The sequence below is a fragment of the Vidua chalybeata genome, chromosome 16, assembly GCF_026979565.1.
Source record: "Vidua chalybeata isolate OUT-0048 chromosome 16, bVidCha1 merged haplotype, whole genome shotgun sequence".
In the NCBI taxonomy this organism is placed as follows: Eukaryota; Metazoa; Chordata; class Aves; order Passeriformes; family Viduidae; genus Vidua; species Vidua chalybeata.
Genome location: NC_071545.1, coordinates 1,999,786 through 2,014,248, shown reverse-complemented (window position 1 = coordinate 2,014,248; position 14,463 = coordinate 1,999,786). Strand labels below are relative to the sequence as shown.

General features: G+C 45.2%; 1 protein-coding gene across 6 annotated transcripts in view; it reads left to right on the top strand.

Annotated features, from left to right (window-relative positions):
- The window catches only part of DNAAF8 (dynein axonemal assembly factor 8), a 104,004-nt gene that overhangs the window by 60,763 nt on the left and 28,778 nt on the right, over positions 1-14,463 (top strand). For 5 of the 6 annotated variants that reach the window (XM_053957914.1, XM_053957911.1, XM_053957915.1 and 2 more), the window contains 6 exons: positions 1,492-1,686; positions 2,896-3,222; positions 4,860-4,934; positions 6,372-6,425; positions 8,311-8,480; positions 14,261-14,456. In XM_053957914.1, coding sequence (XP_053813889.1) covers positions 1,492-1,686; positions 2,896-3,222; positions 4,860-4,934; positions 6,372-6,425; positions 8,311-8,480; positions 14,261-14,456 — 1,017 coding nt within the window. The remainder of the gene's footprint in view (positions 1-1,491; positions 1,687-2,895; positions 3,223-4,859; positions 4,935-6,371; positions 6,426-8,310; positions 8,481-14,260; positions 14,457-14,463) is intronic. The other variant, XM_053957913.1, reaches the window with a different exon arrangement.

Below are 14,463 nucleotides of genomic sequence, written 5' to 3'. Positions count from 1 at the left end.
GAATGCTCTGGGCTGGGAGGGACCTCGAACCTCATCTCATTCCATGGGCAGGGACACCTGCCACTATCCCAGGCTGCTCCAAGCCCTGTCCAGCCTGGCCTTGGACACTTGCAGGGATGGAGCAGACACACTAACGAGGGATTTTCCTGAATAAAAGCATTAGGAATATGCTTTTTTGTCTGTAGTATCTCATTTACTGTTCTGCTGCAGTCAGTAACTGCAGCAGAACAGTAAATGAGTAATCACAGTAGCTCTCATGGAAGAATCAATGGAAATCAAAATGAAAATACGTTTTTAAAGTAAATTAAAAGATACATGCAAAAAGAAATTATTGAAATGTGACACGGTAACATCCAATTAAGCCTTAATTAAGGCAATTAGAACATTAATAGCCAATCAATGTGTATTTATTGCCATAGTTTCAAGAGAAGTCAAAATATTAAAATTAGATAAATTGGTGGTTGTGTGTAGAAATGGAATGTGCTGAAATGATAAATGCTGGCAGCTATAGTTCTGTAGGTGCAGAAAAGGCACTTTCCAATTTCATTTTACTCAGATATTCTGAATTTCAGTTTGTACAGTTGTATTCACTTTGGTAACTCATTCATTCAAAGCTGGGAGATTGATAGGATTTCTAACAGCAAGGAAATGGGTTTTCTGTTCTTAATCTATGACTCACATGGGTGAGTCTTAAACCTCCTAGTTCTGTACACTTGGAGTAAAAAAAATCCCATGTTTATTTCACTAACTACATGTTGGGTTTTTTTATGTGTTCAGCAAGTTAACTTAGATTAATTTAATTTAATTATTTGAAAATTTGGATGCTAGGGCTTTGAGTTAAAATATATTGCTTTCCAAAACCAAACTGACTCTAAATCCTAAGGAAAAATGAAAATTAAATGCATTCACAATTCTCTAGCATTAGGAAATGTTATGATGTAGGAATAAGTAACTAAATAAATGTTTATTGATACAATTGCTCACATAATCATATAGTGAATCAGTATGGAAGAAACAGGGATTTCTGATGGGCCAGGGATTCTCCAGGCTGTGCTGTTCCCAACAGGACTGTGGATAGAAGCACAGTGTTACAGCAGTCCCCAAATTAGCTCCCAATTGTGTGCAATGTCCTAGAAAGCAAAATGAGGTATTGATTTAACGTGAAGTCAGTCATTAGTTATCAACCCAAAACTGGTGCTTTAAATCATTTTGGTACAGATCTATCAACTCTGCCTAATGGTGTGAATAAGGATATCAAAATTACAAGGAATGTATTTGCTTTACATGGCAAAATGTAATTCCAGGCAAGGACTGGGACTAATTAGAGGGAGTTTGCTGTGTTAATATTCCTCATTTAGGAGGATTTTCCTGAGCTGCAGTGTGAGGAGACAGCGAAATGCTGGTTGGGATTTATGCAATCCCTTCACAGCAAAAAGCCTGAGATGTGTTTTCATGAGGTAACAGCTTTGTTTTGATGCTCTCCCTGGGCAGGAGGAAACCTGAGCGCGGTGCCAGAACCCCATCACATCCCTCTGGATTTCCTGTGCCACCGAGCTTTCGCTGCTGAGCCCGGCATGGAGCAAGTGGTGATGCTGACAGTGGTGGGGATGCAGGCTCTGAAGAGTGCTGGAGAGCTCCTCCAGCAGATCCTGATGCCCAGCCTCAGGGATCAGTCTCGGAGTGCAGGTGACCCCAGCTCTGGGGCAGGGCTGGAGACCTTGGGCAGGAAAGTTTATCCTGGGTAGCTCTTTTTAGCATAGCAAGGACATCATGGAAAATGTGGTGAAGGGGCCTCAGAAAGAACAGGTTTCTTTGTTACCCCCCTAGAGAGCTGAAGAATTTATCTTGGTTTGTTATGGGCAATCACAGACAGCTCAGGTGGGTATAATTTGCTCCAGAGAGCTCAGTTCCAAGTAGTGCTTGGGCTTGCAGAGCTTTTATGTAACACAGAGCATTGTGTCCCTCCCTGAGCACTGGGAGGTAAGGCTGGGCTGGAAGTGGGTCAGGAATTTGGGAGTCACAGGCTCTGTTCTGTCCAGTGACAGCTTTGGTGAGCAGAACCAAGGCCCTTCACGGCCTCACGCTCCGCTTCCCCCGCGGGAGGAGCAGCGAGGCTGTCCCCACGCTGGGTGCTCACATGTGCATGAAAAGGGCTGCCAAGCCCTAGGCAGGACAGGGAGTTTATGTAATTTCATGTGCAGGTTGCACTGAAGTGTGATAACACAGGAGCTGTAGGCACAAAGGGCTCGAGTCTGCCTGTCTTACACTGTATTGTATCTGACTCTCCCAAAACCATGTTGAAATACTACTTAAAATCCTGTGAAGTTCTGTATCCGAGATCTGAGGCAACAGAAACTTCCAGCACTCGTGGACTGAGCCCTAAATACCTTCCTACATAGTCAGAAGACAACTTTACAACCCTGACAACACTGAAACTACTTTAGAGACAAGTCAGCATTCTGCTGTAGTTTGTTACACTGCTGAACATTGCTTAAAGTGTTATGAGAGGTGCTAAAGGATCCATAATTATGGATTATACTGTGCCAAGCCACATTGTTATCAATGTACTCTCAGTGATTCCCTTTCAACTCTCCCCCATTAGCTGTGCTCTCTAATCAAATCATGGCACTTGCTCCCTGTTGATTTCCCAGATAGCCCTTTCTTTGTTCTTCACTGTAATGGCATTTCTTAGAATTTGCATCTTGTAGGTTTTCCCAGTATATTCCTATATTTGCATTAGAGTCCATTCTGGATGAAACAGAAGTCAGAACAGCATTGGAACTTGTGCAGGGAAAAAATCCATGTGAAATAAAATGTTTGTGTCCAAAAGAGAGCACAGCTTCTACGAAACACAAGCTGCTGCCTGGTGCTAAAAACATTTTTCTTGACTTGCAGCAGAGCCTGATTCAGGACTTGAGCTCCTGGGCCTGAAGTGGCTGCCCCATCTCACTCGGTGTCAGGCCAGGGAAATAACCCCTTTTGAGGCTGGAGACACTCACTGGCAGAGGAGCCTGGACACGCTGATGTCCAGCCCCGTCCTGGTGTGCGCGCTCCGGGGCATCGACGCCTTCCGAGCCCTGGGAGCTGCCCTGAAGGGATGGACACAGGGCAGGGACAGGCTCAGCACGGGTGACAGCCTCCCACAGGCACTAATGGCCTTGACCCCAGAGGTGACCTTCAGACAAGCCATCCTCTTCTTCACAGAGGCAGATTTGGTAACTGGTAAGGCACATTTTTGCTGTTTGTGTTATCCTCAGCTATAGGGTGTGTGGGAATTGACTGAACTTGGACAAAGGAATCCAGTGCTGGGGGTTTTCTTGGGCACAGGAAAATGTAATAATGTGGGGGAAAATTGGCTGGATTAAGATGAATATACCCAGCAGGAGCCAGCTGAGGTCACCTACAAGGTGGTTTATTTAATTAATGTCGTTGTGCTTGGCCTGGCGCCCTTTCTGATGATCTTGAGGTACTCCATAAGTACTAATTAGATCTCAGAGCAATTGGCAGGATCAGTAAATAATATCATGCATTTTAAACCCTCCCTATAAGGGAAACTGAAGAACAGAGCCCGAGAGCTCTCACACCTAAAAGTGGGCCCCTAATTGTGGTGCCAAACTTTCAGCTTGATGCCTCAGCCTTGCCCTGTGCTCAAGAAGATAAAGGTGTGACCAGTCTGTAAGAAAACAGATTTCTTGAGAATTTCTTTTTATCCTGGAGGAGAACGAAGAGAAGAATGGAGACCTTTGCTGTCAAAAACGTCTCAGAGTTCAGTGATGTGTGCCAGCATCGATCTTTCAGCACAGTAAATTTGCTAGTTTCCTCCTGTAGCAGGAAATGTATAGCCATGCCTCTTAAAACTAAATCACGGTGCAGACTGTGGGGTTATTGATACTGGATGCTTTAGAGCAGCGGACTACAAGCTCCCACTGTTTTCTTTTGATGTGAAATATTCAGAGAAGAATTGAGTCTGCCTGACTCCTCACACTCAGAGAGAAACAGTTCTGAGCCCTGACAGTTTCTGGCAGGGAGTTGGAACAAGATGGTCCCTTCCAACCCAAGCCATTGTGGGATTTTATGATTACTCAGAAGCAGAGAGAAATCAAAGATTGTGGTAACACCATGTATCAGCTGAGGGAGAGTGATGCAGTCCCATAAGTGCATTCATGCTTTGAATTTACAGCCCTTCCTTTATCTTTCCTTGGGGGAGAAAAGTCCTTTGTCATCAACACAAACTTAGCCACTTGTGTCAAACCCACTGTGCCTGTGTAGTGTGCAGTAACAAATTGGCTTTGCTGAATACCACGAAGAAAGATTTGTCTGGGAAAATATCCTGAGTTTAGGCTCACAGCAAGTTCAATTTTTAAGTGAACTATGGGAGTGTTCTCTGTGAGACTGGTGAGCAAGAAGAGGAGCCTTCAGAAGAGAAGGCATCAGACATCCCAAAGTGGTGTCTAAAACACTAAAGAGTTCATGCACTGCAGCCCTTAATTAAAGTTATCTTGAGATGGAAAGGCAGGATAAGAGGAAAGCAGAGCTGTGAGCTGAATTTATTGAGGGAGGTTGTAATGGCAGCGCCAGCCTTTTGCACCAAAGCCACTGTGAGGAGCAAAGAAGCACAGCTGAGGCCAAATTTCACATCCTGCACTCTCTCTTTTATAAGGTAATTCCATTTTTTCCTTGTGTTTTTATTGTTGTGGGAGGAATGGAGAAACCTCCATGCTCAAGAACAGCTCTTCAATATTTTGTAGCAGGTTGAACATCTGCCCTGCTAAATAAAATTACCTTTCTCACCCTCCTGCCCCAGACAGTGAAGGTTTTCCACCTTGAATCCATAAAAATACCTGTCCTTCCTTTTTCAGATGCAGAACATCGCCCTGCTCTGAAATTCCTGCCACCACCTGGCAGCAGCTCCAGGGCTGAAGAGAAGACCACAGGTAAGCACCAGTTACCTCTTGGGAAAAAAAAAAAAAAGCAAAACAAGTTATTTTAGACTCTTAAATAGATTGAAGAAAACTGTGTGTCCTCTGTCAGAGCCATTGAAATGGGATCAGTAAACCTTTGGTTAGACATCCTAATCCCAGGCAGTTGGGAAGGAAAGGCCAGCTGGGTCCCCCCAGTGCTGGGGGAAGGTGTGAGTATTGTCACATCATTTCCTCTCCACAGTCCTGAGAACCACCTGCTAAGGGATGGTGTGCAAAGTCAGCTGGAAAAGTAATTAATGTCAGCTCTTTAGTAGCTTTTTACAGGTGTAGATCCCAGAAATGATGATTTTCATGATGTTTTAGAGAGGTGACATCAGAGCAGAAGGTGCATTTCCTATGTCTCTGTCATTTACATCCCAGTGCTGCCCAGGTCACCAGAGGATTCACAGATCCTGAAAGTCCTTTCAGGTAACCTCAGCACTAAGGAAAAAAGCTGGTGCTGGGAGGATGAGCTAAAACCTTCTGAGACAAGGCAAGGACCTTAGGGCTGGTTCTACCTGTTATTTATGGTCTTATTATTGCAACAAACCTGTGGAAAGAGAAAGAGGGCTTATTAGGAAAAAAAAAACACTCTTTGGCTAAATACCTTCCAGACACATAACTATGGAAAGTAGATAGACATGGATTTTGGACAATAATAGAAAAGAAAAAAAAAGTAATTCTGTTTTGGCAAACAGATTTTAGTTTTTTCTTATTTACCTTGCATGTCACAGTGGCTAAACTTGCCAGTCACTGGAAGAGGAAATCTTTTATCAATGTGATGCAGGATTCCCCTCACTGTGCCCTAGATCTTGATAACTTCTCAATTCTCATGTGCCTGAAGTGCCTTGTTTTTCCTCATCTCCAGGTCACTGCAGGTTTTACATTAGACTGAAGGGAACATTTTTCTGTTAGCTTTTGTCCTAAGTTCTGATTCCCTAGACTCCTTTCATCCTGCTCTGCCCTCCTGAAGAACCACTGGAGCAGCCACTCCTGGCTGGCTGGGGAGGTTTTATCAGCAGCACTCAGGATCCACAGCACTTCTTTGTTTCTGAGAGAACATCAAACAAAACACCAGAAACAGGGCAGCATCTGACCTGACTGTGGAATATTAGGAGCACAGATAGGTTTAAAACCACTGTTAACCACTCCCTGAAATCCCAGAAAAGGTAACCAAGGTCCAAGATGATTTAGGACTTGCAGTCCTGCTCAGCCTATGCTCCTCGGATTACCAGAGAAGGGAGAAGTGTGAAACCTCCCAGGGTGTCCCAGGACATCTGAAACCATTCCATCCATGTCCCAGTGTAACACCCTAAAATATCAGTGTGTCACTGTAATATTGGTTGCTTTATGTGCAGATGATAGCACAATTCTCAGATTGCCTCACTCAGATCTGCTTCTCTCCTGTAGTGGGTGAGAGCTGGAGGTGCCGAGCAGAATCCCTGTTTTCCTTCCTGCAAGCAGGTGAGAGAAGAGCAAATGGAAAAATGTCCTTTGACAAGGACTTGGTGGAACTGAATCATCTGGATGTACCAGCCCAAAATAAGAAAAAGGATGATACCAACATTTTCCTTAGGCTGGAATGCAGGCAGTGATGCACTCTGAGCATGCCAGGAGATGTGGTATCTGCTGGTCTTGAGTTCCCACTTATTTCACACCTATCTGAACTATTACCTATAAGTAGCATATAAACTAAACTCTATTTTCACAGTTAGGCTAAGAAATCAAAACCTATGTAATATTTTTTTGGGGAGGCAAAAAGGAAAGGATTATGAGGAATGGATCTAAAAATATTACAAAGTAGAGAAATGTAATAAAGACCAGGAAAGGCTCTGAGCAGCCAGAACTGGAAATCAGGCAGGTTTGAACATTGCCAAACAGGTACCTCTGCTAATTCATGATCAGCAGAGATGGTTCCATTGGTAATTAGTGGCATTTTGTCTAGTTCTTGTTACTTGTAATTGCTGAGGAGAGTAAGCCAGCTCTGGGTGACAAGGTGTCTGACCAAACCAAGCTGGCAATCCTCCTGAAGTGTCTGAAGTCCCTAAATATGCAGCAGGTAGTGACTCACACAGCAGAAGAATGAGAATATCTGCCCAAAAATGTAGCAGATGGTGAGGAAAACATCTGGAGGCCACTGAGTGCTTACATAACACACACGGGTGAGGTTGCTGAGGTGGAGCCCAGCAGCTTCCTGCACTTCCAGGCTGTTGCTATGGAATCTTTCTGTTCAGGAATGATGTGAGGAAAACAGCACATCTGTAATGGGAGGGCTCCCTGCAGCACAAGGGTTAAGTTTCCATGTCAAGTGGGGAGGAAATAATCTTGGTTTTTATTTTTGATCCTGTGTTTCTGTGCCATGTCCTGCTTGTCACCTGGAAATAACAGCATTAAGTTTGAGGTAGCCTTGTTGATGCTTTGCTGTATTGACATCTGTGTAATTAGTACTGGGGTGTAGAGGAAACAGAAAATGACATGTTTTGTACCCAAACAGATCAGCTTGGATCAGTTTTAGCAGCCTGGAGGATGTTCCCCTGTGCTCATGCTGATTGATGTGGTTCAGCAGTTCCTGGGCCTCACATACTGGTTCTGACACTGCACTTGCCAATAAATCTCCAAAAGATGTTCTAAGGATAAAATATTAACTATACTCATGGTAGCAAGTACTTTAGCAAGACTAAAAATTTGAAAATGCTGCCATTTTGTCATTTAAAAACAGAATTTATGTATTTTCTGCCTTTAAATCCATTTCCATCAGACAGCAAAGCTTTCTTGGTCTGGTTTGTTTTCTGCTCTTCATAGTGCTGCACCTTCCTGGCAGCTCTGCTGAGAGATCTGTGTCAGAAGCAGAAAGTTTTTTCTGGAATGTCAATTTTGGTAAAGACAATTCAATTAATTATTGGTTTATGACATTAATTGGGACCTGTCAGGGTTGTCAGTGCCTCTCTGAAACACAGCTCTAAAATATACAGAACACCAGAGTAAAATGTAATAGCTGCTCAAGGATCACATCACATAATCACTACAGTTCACATGAAAAATGCAAAAGGGAATATTTTATCTCTCTTAAAACATTAATCTGTAATATAAAGGTTTGAGTCTTATCCGACAGAGCTGCCACAAAAACTTTTTTGGACCTGGAGCAGATTTCCTTGACAGAGAAACCTCCAAGCTTAGACTGTTTCAGATACATTTTTAATCTGAAAACCCAACAAAGCGAACCCAAATCAATAAATGACCCTATATGCCCAGGGTTTTTATGGATTCGTTTTGCTGATATTTTTGTGAACTTCCTGCCAGGTTTCCCCGTGCCCAGGGTAGTAAACAAACCCCGCTGTGTTTGTTCCAGGGGCACAGGTTCTCCGCACGGTGCTGCTCATCAAACCCGGTGTCTGGAGCCGCGGGCTGCCGAGGATCCTCCGCGATCTGCACCTGCAAAACTTCAGCGTGGTCGGAATGAAGCACCTGGAGCTGGGAGCGGCCGCTGCCGCCGCCCTCCTGCCCTGCGAGGTGCAGCAGGTCGGTGAAGGGGGCGGGGAAAGGATGAGCTGTGGATAATCCATTCCTGAAAACCTCAGCAATTCCCACCCGGGATTTCGGAGCTGTTGCTGGGAGCGAGCTGTATGGAACAATCAGATGTGCCCCTCATCAGCACAAAGAGAGCTGAGGGCTTCTTTCATCACGTGCCATAAAGACAGCCCTGGTTTCTCCCAAAAGGAACTTTGGGGAGGATATGGGCAATACAGACCTCGCAGGAATCTGTTTGGCTCTGCCAAACAGGTGTCCTCTGTTCCTCCCCCAGGTCATTCCAGGTAGGGCACATCCAGGGAGCACGTGTGCCTGGGTTTATTCCATGTGGTTAAAGCTGGAAAGCCTCCTGCCTGTCAGGGAATGCACATCTCTGGGGTGCTGTTACCTGAGATTGCATTGCAGACACAGCTCAACCCTGGGAGCCAGTCTGTAAAAATCCCCTGCAAGGAGAGGAAATTGTCCTTGCTCATGTCTAATAGGCAATAAAGAGGGTTCTTAAATCTTAGGGCATTGTGGGGTTGATTAGCTAAAAATAGATGTTTGTTTCTGCTCTTTCATGGCATTAGAAACCTTTTCTTTCCTCAATCTGACGTACCCTGAGTGTAAGGATGCTGTGAAAGCCAAGGAACTGAACTCTGGGCATTTGAGAGAAGTTAGATTATTATTTTTTTACTTCCCTTAGGGAAAAACAATCTGTGTTATTTGATTGCTTTCCTGAAGACCTTTAACTGCTTGACTTTATAAAAAACAAACGTTTATAATTGATATTGCAGTTGGGTTAAGTTTGGAAAGTTTATAGCATTATCTCTATCATTGTCTCATTTCTAACCATAGAAATTCTTGGTAGAGACTTCCAGAAGAAAACAGGCACATGCCAAGGCAGTGCTCTGGAACAATTAATACCTTCTGCATGGTAGCAGTGAGCACAGGCATCTGAGTTTTAAATATTTACACTGGCAAGAGAGATATAGTGGCCATTAGGGTTGATGGGGGTGTGCTTCCCAATGTTATTTAATCACAGAGCTAAATACAAAATGCCTTTTTTTAAATTTAATTTTTTTAAATTTTTAATTTAATCACAGAGCTAAATACAAAGTCTGAAACAGAAAACATCTTAAAAACCCCAGATATCCTCAGGAAGCAATGCAGATGCATGTGAGGTAAATCTGAGGAGAGGTTGTTTCCTGAAAATTTCCTCCCTGTTTTTGGAGTTCTCCAACACACCAGAGCAGCTGTTGAGCATTGATTCAGTTGCCTTGAAAAGCTGGTGACTAATGAGGATAAAAATTACAGACTGTTCATGAGGAAAAAAGCAGGGTTTGAAAGTGAGGAAGCAAAGAGAACAGTCTGCCTTTGCTGAAGGGGAGCAGACAGTGGGAAATGCTTTCTGCTGTCCAGGGGCCCCTGCTCCCTTTCAGAATGCCTCTCACTGGGGAGGCTGGGAAAGGCTCAGCTCCCAGGATAAGTAGGGAGATTTGGAAAAAGCCTCAGCAGGCTCCAGGGACTGGGTTATTTGCAAAATCCAGTGGGTAAGTGGCTCAATGGCAGCCATGGGGGCAGGGCTGTTTTTCCCAGCTAAATTCCAGGTACAGCTTTTGGGTGGGAGGAATGCTCATGATGGATCTGCTCCTCAGCCTGTGGCACAAAGGGGTGCAATGGTGGGCTTCAAACGAGGCTTCTAAAATGGGGGCAAATGGCTTACATTTAGCAGGGTTCAGAATCCCAGCTGGGATAATCCCAGCTGGGTTTGGAAGTGACCTCTGGAGATCATCCAGTCCCACCCCCCTGCCAGGGCAGGCTCATGTGGAGCAGGTGACACAGGGATACATCCAGGTGGGTTTGGGATGTCTCCAGAGAAGGAGACTCCAAGCCTTCCCTGGGTGGCTGTTCCACAGCTCTGCCACCCTCTGTGGAAGGAAGTTCTTCCTCAGGTGGAGGTGGAATTTCTTGTGGTTTAGTTTCTGGCCATTACTGCTCGTCCTGTCACTGGACACTGCTGGAAAGAGCCTGGCACTATCCCCTGACACCCTTGGAGATACATACATGGATTGATGAGATCCATGATGAAATGTCCTGCTGAAGAAGGTGGAGTCAGTGTGTCTGTCCCTTCTAGAAGTTCTGTCCAGGGCTTTTTCTCACTTCACCTGGAGCATGCTCCAAAATCCATGTCTAGAGAACCCCCAAGCACTCCCAAGTGCGGGTTTGTTGTGTTTTGAGAGCAAATCTGGGTTTATTCACTGCAAGCAAGACAACCTCACATCTCCTTTTCCTCTCTAATGTATTATTTACATACACTTGACAAATATCCTTGGCAGCACCAGCTCAGCTCCATGATTGCTTTTCCAACTGAAATAGTCCCTCTGAGCTCAGAGAGGCATGTGGCCTTTGGAGCATGAAAAAAAACCACCTGCTCTGCTCTTTGCTGAGGTTATCAAGTCACAGGAGCCATAACAAGATGTTTTATCTGCACTTTAATAATGATTATAGAAAATAAAGGTCGGGTAAACAGAGCTGACATGTCTCCCCAGCTTTCAGCATGACCTGGTGGTGTTCAGCCAGCGAGGAGTGCCTGTTCCCAGGGGACTCTGCTGGATCTCCCTTCAGTGCTCATCCAGCAGATCCAGCCCTCTGCAGATTGGCAGTTTGGGCTTTATTTTTCCAGTGGGGCCTGATCTTGCTCTGTTGTATTGAGGACAGGTGAATAAAGTGACATATGGACTCCAAGGTGTCAGAAGGCAAATGCCAAGTTTATTAGACACCACATTCTTTTTAGAGACAGTTATGATACAGCTGGACCTGACTGGTCCTCACCAACACCTCTCACATCATTGGCTAATTAGGAACAAAACCCTTCTTGTAAACATCTTACAAGAAACAACACGTTCAAAAGACCCAGCTGCAAAGATTAAGGATTATTTTAATTCTTTCTCTGAGCTTTCTCAAGCTCCCCCAAGACAAGGCCTGGGAAAGTGTATCTGACTTTCTCTCTCTGACTAGACTTTCAGCAGCCACAGGGGATTACCTGATATGATTGCCTGCAGTATCAGGTCACTGGGCTCAGTAACTCCAGGGCTCCCTCCCGCCCCACCCTGTGCTTCCCCGGGAAAGGCAGCCGGGTAATTCCACTGCTCTTTAATCCCCTTAGTCCTCCCGAGCCAAGGCACAGCTGGAACTTCCTCCTCTCAACGAAACTGCTCCCTGAATTCCAGGCAGCTGCACAGGGGCAGCCCCAGCACAGCTGCACAGGGATGTGGAGGCAGGGAGGGAATGGAGGGAGTGAAGGCAGCGCCGGACTGGCGGAGTCTGAAGTGGTGTGAGGAGTGAGAGGAGCTGCCAGAAGCTCCCTGGCACCATCAGTAACCATTAGAAACATCATCTTCAACCCCAAGCCCATGGATTTGCTGGGGAACAACGGAAGAGTTTTGTTATTTAGATCTAAAATCACTGGTTAGAAGCTCTGGAACAAAATACTTTCATTTATTCTGGTCTGTTTGACAGAAACGGAATGTTTTCTTTGCAGCTGTTTCCAACCTGGATGAATATTGATATGTTTTATCAGTCCTTTTGAAAGTTGTCATGAAAAATATCACTGGTTTTTCATTGCCCATAGAAAAGGGGATTAAATCCATTTTTTTAACTAACAAAAATTTTCAAGCAGGAAGGGATTATTTTGTATTATACAGAACTGAATGAATGTCACCATTTCTCAGTGCACTGTGACAAGCTGAAATTCTTCATCCTCCTGCAAGCAGAGCTGTTGTCACCAGAGAGCCCCTGAGTGACAGGCTGTGACCCTGTGCCCACGGGGCAAGAGCCCTGGCAAACACCACACCCAACCCCTAAATACCTCACCAATTTAAGCACAGAGGGATTTTCTCATTAAATATTTTGCCTTTGCAAATAGAGGGGGAAAAATCAGGCTTGAGCCCGTGGTTGTCAGTTCATAACCTACTTCTCAGAGATGCAATTTAGGAGGCAGGCGAGTGCAGGAAGATTTGGGTCAAAGGCAGTGAATGGTTTCACGTGATAGAAAAGCAGAGAGGCCTTGAAGTGTTTTATCTCCATATTTTTAAACGAAATGATAGGATTTGCTTTTGGAAATGTTTTATCTAGAGAATTGCTATCCTCTGCTGCTTTTAGAAGATTAAAAAATAGAGGAATTAAAACCTCTGTGAATGACGTGATTCAGCTGAATCAAATGGTGTTTTTTTTCCCCTCTTGTTTTTATTTCCTCAAAAACTGAGGAGAAAAGTAAATAGCCATGGGTTGATACTGGCAGGGAGCTGGAAATGCCCTTGTTTTCTAAACTGGAGAGAACATCCAGCCCTGGCTGCTGCTCTGTGGGGTGCAGGGAGGCACAGCTGGATGTTCCTGATACCTTGTTCAGATGGAGGGGTGGGAGGAGGCACAGCTGGATGTTCCTGCCACATTATTCAGCTGGAAGGGCAGGAAGAGGCAGAACTGGATGCTCCTGCCCTGCTATTCAGATGGAGAAGCAGGAGGAGGCAGAGCTGCAGCTGCTGTGGGCATCCTGACCTTGTGCCCAGCCCAGACACCTGCAGCAGGCTTGGCTTCCCAAGGTTTTCCTTGATTAAAGCAGGCAGCAAGGCCAGAGAGCTCTGCCAGCCACCTGCTGCCTGTCCCAAGGTCCCAGAGCTGTCAGTCTGTCTGTCCCCAGCCCTCAGAGCAGCCTCTCCTCACCAGTGCAGCGGTTGCTTCTTGTCATTTCCTCTCATCCTTCCTCAATGTACCATCCCAGGGTGTTGTGACCTCCACAGCTCTGCTCAGGGGTGGGCATGGGCTGAACTGACCGTGCTTGGGAAAGAAGCAAAGGTGGAGAAATTGGCTGTGGAGCAAAGGGCATCAGACAAGGCCAGGAGAACAAACTGATTTCTTGCAGCCTCTGGTCTGACCTTCCTACTTTTAAGTTCTGTATTCCTGATCCCAGCTAGTGTTCACTCTTCAGGAGAAGCTGGTGTGTGGGGGGGGGTCCTGCCATTTGTGAATTCAAAAAGCAAAGCTCTGGTATTTGTGATCCATCATTTTACATCAGCTGAAGAATTAAAAGGTGGCTCCTCATCCCAGGGTATTTATCACCTTGGTGTTCCTGCTTGTGCCTGTGCTTCTTCCTGATCCAGATGTCCCCCTGAAGGAACAGCCCTCCTGTGACCTGCTGGATGTCACAGGAAGAGCTGCTGGTTAGTAAAACAAATGTACTTAGTAACAATAATGTAGGTCCCAAATGCACTGGCAACTCTGACTGACCAAGGAAAGCAGAATTAGCAAAGGCGCTGCTGATGGAAGTACATTTTTCTCTTCACCTCTGGTCAAGAAAGGTAAATTGAGCCTAGAACAGTCAGAGAAATGACATGAGGATGACTGGGGAAATGGAGAAGCATCTGAAGAGTTAAACCAGACCTTGGCTTGTTTGACCCAACACAACCCAAAGCTGAGAAACAAATCTGATTTCTGATAAACACTTCAGGGTAGGAAAGGTCAGAGGTGTAAAAAGAGCTACTTAAAATAGAGTCCAGATAATGGCACAGGAACAAATGGGCACAAAGTGGGCACAAAATGGACATTGCTTGGTGTCTGAACTCTAGATTTTGGAATCTTTAGTACACCAGCAGTGTATTAAAGAGGAGAGAAAACAAGGAGCAACAGCAGATTTGCTTACTCACAACTTTCCTTCCTAGCCAAAGGAAAGCTGGGATGTTCCCAGTGCTCACCAGCTCCTCATAACCTGTTCATCTCTGGTTTCTTCTCAGGATCCAGCTGCTCTAGAAGCTCACTGTACCTACCTCACCTCGGGCACTGCCCTCGTGCTGTGCCTGCAGAGGCCCAATGCTGTGAAGAAGCTGATGGATCTCCTGGGACCAGAGGATCCTCAGCTGGCCCAAGCCCTGGATCCATGCCTCTGGAGGGCTCAGTATGGCACCAGCGCAGTCCAGAATGGATTTTATGGTAGGTT